Source organism: Haliaeetus leucocephalus, unplaced genomic scaffold, assembly GCF_000737465.1.
Source record: "Haliaeetus leucocephalus isolate CR32 unplaced genomic scaffold, Haliaeetus_leucocephalus-4.0 Scaffold730, whole genome shotgun sequence".
In the NCBI taxonomy this organism is placed as follows: Eukaryota; Metazoa; Chordata; class Aves; order Accipitriformes; family Accipitridae; genus Haliaeetus; species Haliaeetus leucocephalus.
Genome location: NW_010973166.1, coordinates 2400782 through 2414054, shown reverse-complemented (window position 1 = coordinate 2414054; position 13273 = coordinate 2400782). Strand labels below are relative to the sequence as shown.

Sequence of the window (13273 nt, the reverse complement as noted above, 5' to 3'; positions counted from 1 at the left end):
GCTCTGGTGGTTTAGGAAGTTACCATCTGGTCTGAGGTGTCAGCCCTTGGAGCAGTGTTGGCAGAACAGAAGGTATATTCACACCTTGACCACATTTGTTCATTTGGAACTAAACTGCACTAGCAGCTTAAACTAAGCTGCTGGACTTCATGCAGAAGTAGCTGAGGTGCATTATGTTTGCTGACTTTCCTGTCCCTGACTGTCAACCCCTCTCTGCTGGTTACTGCTCTCCCAGTAACTTTAAACTGATAAAGCAGATGCTAAACCTCTTTCATCAGTATTCTGAGACAGCATTCAGCTCCAGGATTGTCTGCTGCTAACTTCAGGGAATAAACTTAACATGATTGTAGACTGTACAACTGTCTATATGTGCTGACTAATGCAATCAAGAATAAATTCTTACATTCTTAACTTTCAGCTTTTCATCAGGAAGGATGATCAAAAAAATGAGACTTATTTGAGTTTAGTAGTAGGGATCTGTTCTTAGATTTTGTACATGTCTAATAGGTGACACTGTCATTTGTTCTTTAGCTTTTGTAGGAAAAAGGGGAGTTCGAGCGTATAAATCGGTAACAAGTAAAAAAGGAGTAAGTCCTCAACAGGACTAAAGCTAACAACAAAAGGGGAATGACATAACCATCTACTGACTGGAGGTGACTGGAAAGTCCAGAATGCATGTCTCTCTTGTTACTACAGACCAAAAAAAAACCCCTTCAGATGTTCTACTCCTTCCCTTCCCCAAATAACCTTATTGCATGATTCTTTCAGAGACGTTTTTATTCTTTTTACTGCTTTTCCTCAAAAGTGCTTAGCTGAAGTATTAGATCATATGCCTTTATAAGGTAAAAATAGAAACTTTCCCTCTAAGTAGCTTACTACTTAAGATGGTATAAATCGTGGTAATCTTCATGAGACTAAGTCATAGTCTTAAACTCTGACATGAGCTTTACTCAAGATTTTAAATTTGAAAAATGACTTGATCATGATTTTTGGTACTTAGTTTGTCTCTGGCATTAAAAACTTTTTCATCAAAGACTGATCATAAAATACTATGTCTAAAGCTTTTGGTTTCTAAATAGCATGTGACTAGAATGGGGGAGGAAATGAATAGTCTGTTCACTCTGAGATTTTCATTTTTAGTACACACATTTTCCATGAAGGATCTAGAGCACTGTTCTTAATTTGGTTATATGGCAAGTTCTCTAGCATGGACAACAAGAGACTGTCTTAGCAGAAGACCTGAGCGGTTTGTAGACTTGTTCTTGTAACTTTACCTATGTGAGCTGAAGAGTGTAGAACTGCATTCTTCTGTTTGAGGTATTCACTTCCTGAATGTCTGCCCTGTTTGTGTTTTAGTACTAAACTGAAACTAATGTGGCTTTGTTTTGAACTGTAATGGGATAGAGGGCATTCACTTGAATAACACTGATGGCAGGTTGGAGTAGGTGATAATGAAGGGCTGGAATTAAGGATTCTGGGGTGGTAATTTATTCAGCTAACAGTGTTGTGTATGGAAAAAGGTATGTGTCTGCACTGGATATGGTGGTTTAAGCTGATTGTAAAGACAAGCTTGGAGCACACTCTTAGGGACATTAAAGGCCTTGCAACTCAAATGTATTTGCAAGAATGTGTATGGTATGCTTTTAAGTATCTGATCTGAATGAGAAGCTCCGTGCAGTCATCTAATGCTTATAATATTTCCTTTGTCTTTCAGATCAAAATTTAGGAAGTAGGAATTCTCTTAAGCTGCCTTTATCCACATAGGGCAAGAACAAATACTTTGTACATCAGTATGCTTCTCTAGTTGCATGACAGTAATTTTCTTTGGCTTCACAAATGTAACTTTCCCCCTGGTTTTATTATTAAAATACTGCTACAAAAAACTTTTCCTAGTTCACAGTGTGCCTGTCAGTTCTTTGCTGCAGAAAGAACTGGTGATACACTAATGTTAGCAGCTTGCATTTGTCTTTTGGTAATTCATATAGTAGAACCATCTATATTGGAGTTCTGTGTTACTCTCCTGTAAGTAAGCACAAAAAAATAAACTAAATAGACTAAACCACAAAAAATTGTCAAAATAGCATATCTTGTGATCCCTCCTTTCTGCAGATGTGCTAGAAGTAGTGGTGGGGCTTCATCTTTGTCATCTTCAGTAAGTCCAGCAATAGGTATGAGGTGGGAGGGAGAAAGGCTTCTGGTAGAGGAGGTCTTTGGTCCTGATGTGACTGATGGTCATCCTCTGCTGTTTTCTCTGATGGTGGTGTAACTGCAGAGCTAATGATTGCTCAGGATATGCTGTATTTGGGGAACATAATTTTATGTCCTTTCATTGCCTTCAAAGAGTGCTATAACAGTGGACCGTCACTTTTATATTGAGAATTTACTTTGAAATGAATATTCATTTTGAGCTAGACTTGCTGTTTATTGCAAATAATACACAAGCTCTTCAGCAACATTTTTACAACATGACATTTGTTAAAAAATACATGGAGTTAATGAAACTTTATAACATACTTAAAATCTTGTGTATTAAAACTTTGTCTTTCTTTTGCCAGGAAGATCTTTAAAGCAAAGATACTTTAAAAAAAACTGAAACAAAACTTATTCCTGTGGTGAATCCACTACCTAGGCTTGGGTGGAGCTCAGGTTACGTCATCTGTCTGAAAAATGTTCATGCTTAGTCTGGCGATGTGAAAGACGACAGAGAGCGCTAAACTGCTAATCCAAATTTGTAATCACTCTGAATATTATAGTTGTTCTTCAGTGGCTTTTTTATAATGTGAATCTTCTAACAAGTTTTTATGCTATACAAGTCAGTTATCTGAAGAACTTGAGTTCTTTAGTTATTCCTGGATTTCTACATATAATGGCCTCATTGGGTTGATGGGTAAAATTGTGGCTAGGTTAGGGAGAGGGAATATCTTTTTGTAGAGTTGCATGTATAAATGGTTATGACAAAGCCAAATCTTTGAAAAAGCAGAAGTGTGTTGACTGTAGTTTCCAAAGTGATACAAAATATTTTTGTTTTGAAAGTAGTCTAGTTCCCACACTTGGTTTTTGGTCCAAAGTTGCTAAACTGCCTCTTGTGGCTAGCATGCTAAGTGTAATGCCTGTTAATACCTGTTCAGAGTGGTGGTGAACATGTACGTCTTTGTTGTTTTTAAGTGCTGTTTTTGTGGTTCCCTATAGCTAGAGCTAAATTTGCATTCATTTGTTGATCACTTGGTGTTTTGGAACTGTAACTGAGAAGAAAGCGTGGCACAGTTCTGCACCTTGGTATGGGCTGCGAAAGGCAATGTGAAGCTAAACCTGCCCTTGTTCACCAGTCACAGAAGACATTTGGTTGAGCTACCTCTCTTTGGGCACTGTCCAGCTGTGCAAAGGTGACAATAGCAGTTTTTCCCCCGTGCTATATGTGATTCTTCTGAACTCTGAGTCTTAAGCACAATAAATTCCAGCACTTATTTTTCAGGAAACTGAAATGGAAATAGACTGTATCTGGAAGTGCATGCTATTTATAAAGTCTATCTGAAAATATATTTTCTCATTTTTAACACAGAAAATATAAAAACATAGATCCATTTAAAATACAAAAATACTAATATACAGTGTTCTTCATTCTAGCTCTTCATTCCCTAAGGAATCAGGGAAGACATTCTGAATTAACATAGGTGCTACTGTCTTTATTTGGTGGATACCTACAATAGCTGTCCTCATTCTGAAGTGCTAGGAATGGTTTTGGTTCTGTATTTGTATATGAGCTTGTAATGTATAGACTGACCATTGTTTTGCCCTTTTTTTTTTTTGTTTCTAGATTTATTTTTTGCTGTGCAGACAAGGGAAAACTTGTTCTCTATTTCCATAATATTTATAGTTGGTTGTGGTGATTTTGTTTGTTTGTTTATAGTGGTATGGTTAATTTTAACTCTGTTGCAGGTGGTTTCAGAAAAATTTGCTGAGAAGGATGTGATTGTGGTTTAGAATCATCTTTGGCTTCATCACCTGTAGATATAAAGAATAATAAAAACTAACATAATAGATTGGTAAATATGTTTTCAGGTGGAGAGCATACACTTTGATATGCAGTTTTTCGAAAATTAGTCTTCAGGTAACCTGTATTGTCACACAACCTGCATGACACTCTGCATAAGAAATATACCTGTATGAGGGACAACAAAGGGCAGGAATTAGGGAAGTAGTGGGAGCAGACTGGAAGATTAAAAACAGGGGAAGTGGAAGCTCTGAGGTGAACTTCCTTATGTGTTATCTATACACATAGATAACAGCCACTGCTATTAAGTCATAGGATTTTTAAACATGCCCTAAAAATCATACTTGCTATTTAGAAAAAGATTCCTTATACCAATGAAATCGGAGCTTGAGGAATATAGTATAATGCATTCATATAACTTTAAGTATTATATTATTCCACAATAACTTCATATTATACCTATTGACATATTGGTTACAGCTTCAAAACTAATTATTTAATATTTTTCCTTCTTTATTAGGTTCTTGTGGCAGGAGGAGAACACTGACCTAAGATGGAAGTCAAAACATCATTTAGCAAAGCCAGTACGATTCCTGAAACTGTATCCACATTCATTAATGAAGACTTCGTTCTGGTTCATCAGCAGTCTGAGGACACCTCTGGAAAAGATGAAAAACCTCAGCTAAAGGTTTACTATTACTTTATTTTAAATGTGTAGTAGGATTTGTATTGATCAAAAGATTGCAACTTTTGAATATTTAATTAAAGACACCTGTGTGTGCTTGAGGAGACTCTTAGACTGTAATTTTTGTTGTTGCTTATTACCAGTGAAATTAACAGCTCAGATTAAGCAAATCCGTTTAAAAGTGGTAGTTCAGTTTTTCTCTTAATAACTTCTTTGGGGGTCAGCTTTGTTAGTATTCTGTGGATTTATACATTAGTAAAGGACTAAAAAGTTCTTCTCAAAAAATGAGCTTCACATTAAAGCTTGGGAAATACTCTTTATTTAGGGATCAGAGACTCTGAATGTTACCTTAAAAGCACATAATTAGGCTGCATAGAAATAGACCAGAGAGGGTCTCGGGTTTTAGTTTTTAATTTAGTTTTCCTGCTTAGTGCTACTTTAGGCATGACTAAGACCTTTTCTAAAAGCTTTTTACCTCTAAATAGCAGAATATTTTAGCATTTGGGTATCAGCTGATTGGTTAATTACCAATTTCCCCACTTGAGTTGCAGTAGCTGATTTACTGGTTTTGGTCTGCTTGGAACAATAGGAATTTGTTCCCCTTGAAATGACAATAAGTACTTAGTCTGCAGTTGCATAACTGTTTGGCAGTTATTTACAACCCATGATTTTGGTCGGTATTAAACACTAGTTGCTGCTTTAGTAATTGTGTCTGAAAAGAGGCAGGTAAACTGGAGGTAGAATCCATGATGCAGCTTTATTATTGGCCATGGGGTTTTTTTGGTCTGAAAAACTAGTACTTGTGAAAGGCTGTCGTTTTGGGTTTTATTTTGTTTTTTTCCCTGGAGAATGTGTCTCACTGTTTTCTTGCCATTTCCTTTGACTTGCATCCCTCCTATGTGTGGGACAATTGGTGAAACAACTGAAATGGATTGGATATGACTAAAAGTAAAATTTTCTTTAAGATTAATCTGTAACAAAGTCTGTTGATCTTTGTTCTGAATGGAGGATCAAAACACACAAACATGTTTTAAGAGATATCTGTAGTTTAGATGGATAGTTGTTGGATTAGCAGTGAGAATATGTGCATTATATGTAATGGGATGGGACACTGGACTATATTTGATTTAATTTTGTTAATTCTTCGTGTGTTGTCTTGTTCAGCAAAGTTTCTTAACTTCTGCAACAAGTAAGACTATATGTTTGAAAAATAATAGTGAAAGCAAAACTACAAGTACATTTAAAAAATGTAATCTCCTTCTTCTTACAGGTGTTTTCAAATGGAGATGATCAGCTGGAGAAGGCAATGGAAGAGATACTGAGGGATTCTGAAAAAGACCAGAACAATTTCACTGCTCTCCAAGAAAGTTTCAGTGATGCAAGCAGCCAGGCAGCTGGAGATGGGTCAGCAGGTCAAACAAATCAGCCATCTTTGCACCTTGTTTTAGACCCTTCTACTACAGGTATCGCTAAAGTGCTTCCCCCCTCAATCATATATGGCAGTTTCAAGTTAACCTTAAAATGAACATAAAGCTTTCTGGAGCTTCATTCCAAAACTATACTGGAGAATACCCTGGGGCCTCCTCTCCTTTTCTGATTAGTTGAAGATTATAGACAGGAATAGATTATCGTCAGATTGATACACTGTGCTGCTCTTAGTCAAGATAATTTTCGTTTTGTCTTCAGCTGAAGATGAGTTAGGACTAAGTATTGTGTAACTTGCTGAATGGACTGTATAGTTGAGGTGGAGATGCTACTGATGGAGTACGAGAAGTTTCAGGGCAGTGTTCATTGACGTTACTAACTGCAAATGAAATATACCCTGAGCAAGCTGATAAACTTTTCAGCTCTGGTTCTATCACCAGGTATCAGTAAAGACAGCTTTAGATTTGATATTTGCTAGAAATGATTGTTGGACTTATCTGGCATTTGAAGTTTTGGTGAAAAAGGGAGGACAGAAAGCTTTTTATGTAAACTATATTGTATATATTTTGTGTAAAATATATTGTAGCTTTTATATATATATATATGGAATGCAAGGCTTTGTCCATCTCTGTGGGCTCTGAATTAGCATTCTTTTTTCCTCAGTAGTATGCAGAGGACTTCTGTGTCATTGTGTCAGATAATTCCCATAGTATCTGTTTGGGAAGTGGAAAAAAAAAAGTTTTTTGTGGTAGAGTAGGATAGAGAGTTTATGCATAATGGAAACACTCTTCTCTTAATTACATGTATGCTGTATTTTTGAGAAACTTGCCTTACTGGCTCCCTGTTTCACGTGCTTCAAACAGAACACAACCATTAGTATGAACGAACAAAGAAATACTTGTAGATACATTCTGCCCCCCCCCCCCCGGAATAATGCAATTTTGCAACCTTTATGATGTGTTATGGAAATATTAGGTATAGTAATAAGAAATAGAAATAATAGGGCAGATTGCTTAGAGAGGTTTGGAATGTCTGTCTTTTGGAGATACCAAAACTCAGCTGGACAGGGCCCTGAGTAACCGGATCCAGTTTTGAAACTAGCCCTAATCTAACCTGATCTGTCCTTGAGCAGGAGTTAAAGCTAGATGACCTCTAGAGGTCTTTTTTCCAGCCTAGATTACTCTGGTTCCATACTTAACGAGTTTTTCTTCTACCTCTCTTCTTGTTTCTCAAGTGTCAAAATGCTTTAAAAAAGCCCACCAGAAAACAACAGTAACAGCAAAGCTCCCTCAAGGTCGCCCCTGTCCATAGTAGTGTGATGGTGGAAAAAGAATGCTTCTTTTCTGCTGAGTAGAGGAACAAACAGATAGCCTTTTTCTTTTCTCCAGCTCCCTGATGGTTTCATGCTGTTAATACAGCTATCCCAGGAATGTGAACCACATTTGGTAGTTCTACACAAGCTGCAAAGACATGGGAGAAAAGAGAATTAGAGGCATCTTTATGCAAAATGATGAGTAGGAATTAGAAGGAGGTATAAGCAAACTAAAGAAAAGAATATCTGGGGAATGGAACTTAAAGAAAAATTGTGTTCTAGCACTGCTAAAAAGAATCAAAAGGCAGTTTGTCCCTGTGCCATACTTGGAAACATGCATTAAAATAGGATAGACTTAACGTTAATATTAAGCTGTCAAATGGATTTCTTACCATTGGAGCTGGACTTCTGACTCCCATGTCCATTCTCAGAAAAAGTGGGAGATTTTGATATGGAAATTATTCAGAAAACAATGTGTAAAAATAAAAGCAAATGGTTAAAGAAGTGGTTTCTTCATTTTCAGAAATCTCTGCACCAAGGCCATCTTCTCCCAGTGAACCCCTGGAAGAGGACAGCGTATTGTTTAACAAACTGACTTATTTAGGTTGCACAAAGGTGTCTGCCCCTCGAAATGAACTGGAAGCTCTACATGCCATGGCAAACATGAAATCCTCAAGTCAAGCCCCTTTACCTGTAACGCTTTATGTTCCAAACGTTCCAGAAGGGTCTGTAAGGTAACATACAAATGTTTCTTTTGTTACTTGCACAGACACATAAAAGGTGGATTCTGACTTTGTTACTCACACAGGGAAGTAGAATTGCTGGATTTGTGCCTCATGTTCTTGCAGAAGACAAGTTATTTTTGAGAAATTCCTCTGAAGCAACAAAATGCATGCTTAAATCTAATATGCAGTACACAGTTGGTGGTAGCAGTTGCCATACAGTGTCAACAAAAGCATGTCTTTCTACCTGCATCTGTGTTCAAATATGGTAGTAAGAGATATACTGGAAAGGGAGAGCTGATAATACCTGATTTCTCCCAACTTCCCCAGTCTGTCATCACCTCCAAGGTAAATATGTTGAGACAGTAGTAGTCCTGCTGGCCTTGGGTTAGCTGAAGTTTTAGATTCTTCCAGATATGTTGAGGACTGGAGATGCTAGTCTCTATTTCCAGACATTGCTGTGCTAAAGCCAAGTCTCACCTGTGACTGCCTCATGATGCATATGTGATGATAGTCTCCAGATACCAGCAAACATTTACTTGTGCCATGTGAGAAGAGTCTTCTAATTAGTGGTGAGAGAGTCAAGGGTTGTTAATCAGGGTGCACTAAAGGCATACCTGTAGCAGTCTTGCATCTAGAAGTAGGGAGCATCTCAGTATTCAAGATTTTTATTTTTAAACTCTGATACCAAGATATCTGAAGAGGGTTAGATTTCCTTCCTTTCCTGTGCTCTGCCTATGTATTGACTATCATCTTGCACAGAAAGACAGGAGGACCTTCAAGCATATATATTATTTTCTTCCATTTTTCTTTCTGAACCCAATTTAAGATTGCATTTGACATTATGGCAATATTTCATTTTAGTTAGGAAATTATACTGCATACTTTTATGATGGCACCTGTCACATAGACACGAGGTATTAGGTGTGCTGTACCTATTTTTGTAGCCATTGTGGCCATTCAAGAAGGTTGTTTTGCAAGTGAAATTGCAGAGGACATCATTAAGCACAAGGACTGCCAGAGAATGTGTACAGAACTGTAGAGGTGAATCCATGTGTGATATAATATACATTTAAGTGACATCAGTGTCATCTTTGAGGAGTGTTTCCATTCCTGGTATCTGAACACTTGTCACGTGGGGTTCCATTTAACATGTCCCACCATGTTATGCTGTGTTGCATAACATGTATGTGTATGCATGTGTATGCATGTTATACCAAGAGTATGCTGAATCCTCTTGGCTTTTCTTGCCTGTAGAAGATTAGTCCTTTATTTTTATTGTTACAGACTTGGGATTCTATTCCTGGTAACTAATGTTTATTCACCCTTGATGTGAATGTGCATATGGATAAGTAGCGAAAAGACAGAGGAGAACTGTGTAGCTCTATTATTCTTTAAAACTCACTGTCTAGTAGTCCATTCTGAGACCACCCCCCCTGTTATCGTCTTTAAAGTTTCTGAAATATTCTTTGGGTTCTGAGTGTGAGAAGAATTTAAAATTTTGTATGAGCCCTTAGATCTGCAATTAATATTCACTTGAACATGACAGCAAGCATTTGCTAAGCTATATAGTCCTGTAGATTCTGAATGAATAATTTTTTCTTAAACAGATTTAAAATCTTTTCTAATGTTGAATTTTCTTTGATCTTTGTATGCAAATTGCATTTTTACAGTTTCTGTGGTTTCTACATTTCTACTCTTGTGTTTTTCATGAACAATTGCAGAGCAGTGATGGTAATTTTTATTGAATGATATAGAGGTACTATATTTGTCTATATTATGGAGTATAAAAGAAATTAAGCCAATGTTAGAAGCAGAAACATTTACATCTTAAATTTGGAAAGCCTGACATTTCTGTTCTTACTGCCTACCTTGTGTACTTGAATTTAGTAGTAATTACAGTTTAGATATTGGTTTAGCTAATTGCAGAAAAGCCTTTTAGGTAGTCCTGTTTGTTTTACTGACCTTTTTCTTTGATCTTCCCTGTTCCTTTCCTTGACAGAATAATAGATCAATCAAGCAATGTGGAGATAGCCTCTTTTCCAATCTATAAGGTGTTGTTTTGTGTCCGTGGACAAAATGGGACTTCAGAGAGTGACTGTTTTGCATTTACTGAAAGCAGCTGTGGAACAGAAGAGTTCCAGATTCATGTTTTCTCCTGTGAGATTAAAGAGGCAGTAAGTATTAAAAGTTGTACAGTGACTGGTAAAAAGGATACAAGCAGCATTTTAAGTTATTCCAGATGTGGAAATGGTATATAGTGACTTGAAAAATATGTTAACACATATATAATGAGTTTCATAGAATGTGCAGCTAGTCATACATGAATATTATTATAATTGAATTTTTTTTTCTTTTAGTATTTCAATAAAATTCCAAAGTGCACTGTAATGGGAGGATTTAGCCTAAGACAAGTGTTCTGTTTTTCAGACCTCATCTGGGTAGGTTTCAGGCTAAAGTTGCAGTGTAGACCTCGTGAGTTACAAAGAATCATTTTGCAGTACTCTGCCCTAGATATTTTAGGAAGAACTACATGATAGTTTGGGAGAAAAGGATTTTCTAGGGTGGAAAAATAGAGATTAAAAAAGAAGAAATCTCCTTGTTTTTTGACATCTGCAAGAGCAAGCTGTAAGTTGTGTTGTTAAATACACAACCTGAAAAGTACATTATTCAGGTCCTCTAATGAGTTGCATTCCTAATCTTGTAATACATATATCTTAACTTACTGAGCATTACATAAGCAGTGAACGTGACATGAATGGAAATAGGAGATGATGTTACTGAATTTGCTTGGTTATTCAACACCTGACCTGAATGTTTTGTGTTATATGAGGCATGCTTTGTGTTCAATATAAGAGGCAAGTGACTGTAATTCCGTGACCTTCAAAACCACATCACGATACCCCATTAAAAATACTCTTTTATTTTTTTTTTTTAAACTATTAATTCTTTTGCTTTTCTGCAGGTCAGCCGAATTTTATATAGTTTCTCAACAGCATTCAAACGTTCTTCCAAACAAGCATCTGATCATGTGAAGGACTTTGTTCTTCCTACTCCAGATAGTGATGTGTACACTTTCAGTGTTTCCTTAGAAGTCAAAGAAGATGATGGAAAAGGAAATTTTAGGTAATCTGAATGGAAAGGGAAAAGTAGAAATCTCTTTGAAAAAGTATATAGCTGCTTGCAGAATGCACAGCTACTATGTTGCAGTAAAATTGATTTGGCCTCTTTTCATAAGTAGACTTGTTATAAAAAGGAAGCTATTGCTTTGCTTTTACAGTTTTCTTCTCTGTATCTTTTCTGTAAAAAGATGAAAAATCAGGATGTTAGTTTATTTTAAATATGTGATTTCTAGTAGGGATGCTCAAGATAGGCCTGTGTAAATGGAAAAGATAGTAGGAAGCTTGTTAAAAACTTGATCCAAACCAATTTTCTTGAGTAAATACCATCTAGTAGTCATTCTTTTTTTTTTTTTTTTCAAATTCAAAATAAGCTAATGAATTCCAAATTTATTGAAGATTTAGAGAAGTTTACATTTTCTAAGCATTACAGGGGAGCAAAGTATTTTTTGCCTAACAGTTAATTACAAGATTTTTTGGAATGGAAGAAAGAGTTGATCCTGAGTTAATTCTGTGAAAATGTCCTATTTATTTTTTGCTTCATAGCCAATATATAGCATATTTTCTATAATTTTAAAACCCCAAATACCCCATGCTTTTTTGTATATGTTTGTCTGATAAATCCCCCAGACCGCATACTAAGTGTGTGTATTGGCTTTGTGTGGCAAGGTTTTGGTAGCGGGGGAGGTTACAGGGGTGGCTTCTGTAAGAAGCTGCTGGAAGCTTCCCCTGTGTGCGTCAGAGCCCATACCAGCCGGCTCTGAGATGGACCCGCCGCCGGCCAAGGCCGAGCCAATCAGCAATAGTGGTAACACCTCTGGGATAACATTTTTAAGAAGGAAAAAAAAAGTTGGGACAGATGGAAAATGGCAGCCAGAGAGAGGAGTGAGAACATGTAAGAGAAACAACCCTGCAGACACCAAGGTCAGTGAAGAAGGAGGGGGAGGAGGTGCTCCAGGTGCCGGAGCAGAGATTCCCCTGCAGCCCGTGGTGAAGACCATGGTGAGGCAGGCTGTCCCCCTGTAGTCCATGGAGGTCCACGGTGGAGCAGATATCTACCTGCAGCCTGGGGAGGACCCCACACCAGAGCAGGTGGATTCCCAAAGGAGGCTGTGACCCCATGGGAAGCCTGCGTTGGAGCAGGCTCCTGGCAGGACCTGTGGATCTGTGGAGAGGAGCCCATGGAGCAGGTTTTCTGGCAGGACTTGTGACCCCATGGGGGACCCACGCTGGAGCAGTGTGCTCCTGAAGGACTGTACACCGTGGAAAGGACCCATGCTGGAGCAGTTCGTGAAGAACTGCAGCCCGTGGGAAGGACCCACGTTGGAGAAGTTCGTGGAGGACTGTCTCCCGTGGGAGGGACCCCACGCTGGAGCAGGGGAAGAGTGTGATGAGTCCTGCCCCTGAGGAGGATGAAGCGGCAGAAAATAACGTGTGATGAACTGACTGTAAACCCTATTCCCCATCCCCCGTGCTGCTGGGGGGGGCTGGCAGAGAATCCGGGAGTGAAGTTGTGCCTGGGAAGAAGGGAGGGGTGGAGGGAAGGTGTTCTGAGATTTGGTTTTATTTCTCATTACCCTACTCTGGTTGATTTGTAATAAATTGAGTTAATTTTCCCCAAGCTGAGTCTGTTTTGCCCATGATGGTAATTGGTGAGTGATCTCTCCTGTCCTTATCTTGACCCACAACCTCTTTGTTATATTTTCTCTCCCCTGTCCAGCTGAGGAGGGGGAGTGATAGAATGGCTTTGGTGGGCACCTGGCATCCACGAGGTGCCACCTGGCCTGCAAAAGGTAGCGGGATCGATGCCCGCATTCTCCACCAAAAAGACTGTGGTGGGTTGACCCTGGCTGGATGGACTTCACGAACTGCTCCAGCATGGGTCCTTTCCACGGTGTACAGTCCTTCAGGAGCACACTGCTCCAGCGTGGGTCCCCCATGGGGTCACAAGTCCTGCCAGAAAACCTGCTCCATGGGCTCCTCTCCACAGATCCACAGGTCCTGCCAGGAGCCTGCTCC

General features: G+C 38.4%; 1 protein-coding gene across 2 annotated transcripts in view; it reads left to right on the top strand.

Moving 5' to 3' along the window:
* Window positions 1–4516: 4516 nt before the first annotated feature.
* RABGAP1L (RAB GTPase activating protein 1-like) overlaps window positions 4517–13273 on the top strand; it is a 240393-nt gene continuing 231636 nt past the window's right edge. For both annotated transcript variants that reach the window (XM_010580655.1, XM_010580656.1), the window contains exons 1-5: window positions 4517–4679; window positions 5947–6139; window positions 7937–8147; window positions 10138–10312; window positions 11101–11261. In XM_010580655.1, coding sequence (XP_010578957.1) covers window positions 4545–4679; window positions 5947–6139; window positions 7937–8147; window positions 10138–10312; window positions 11101–11261 — 875 coding nt within the window. In that variant the 5' untranslated portion in view covers window positions 4517–4544. The remainder of the gene's footprint in view (window positions 4680–5946; window positions 6140–7936; window positions 8148–10137; window positions 10313–11100; window positions 11262–13273) is intronic.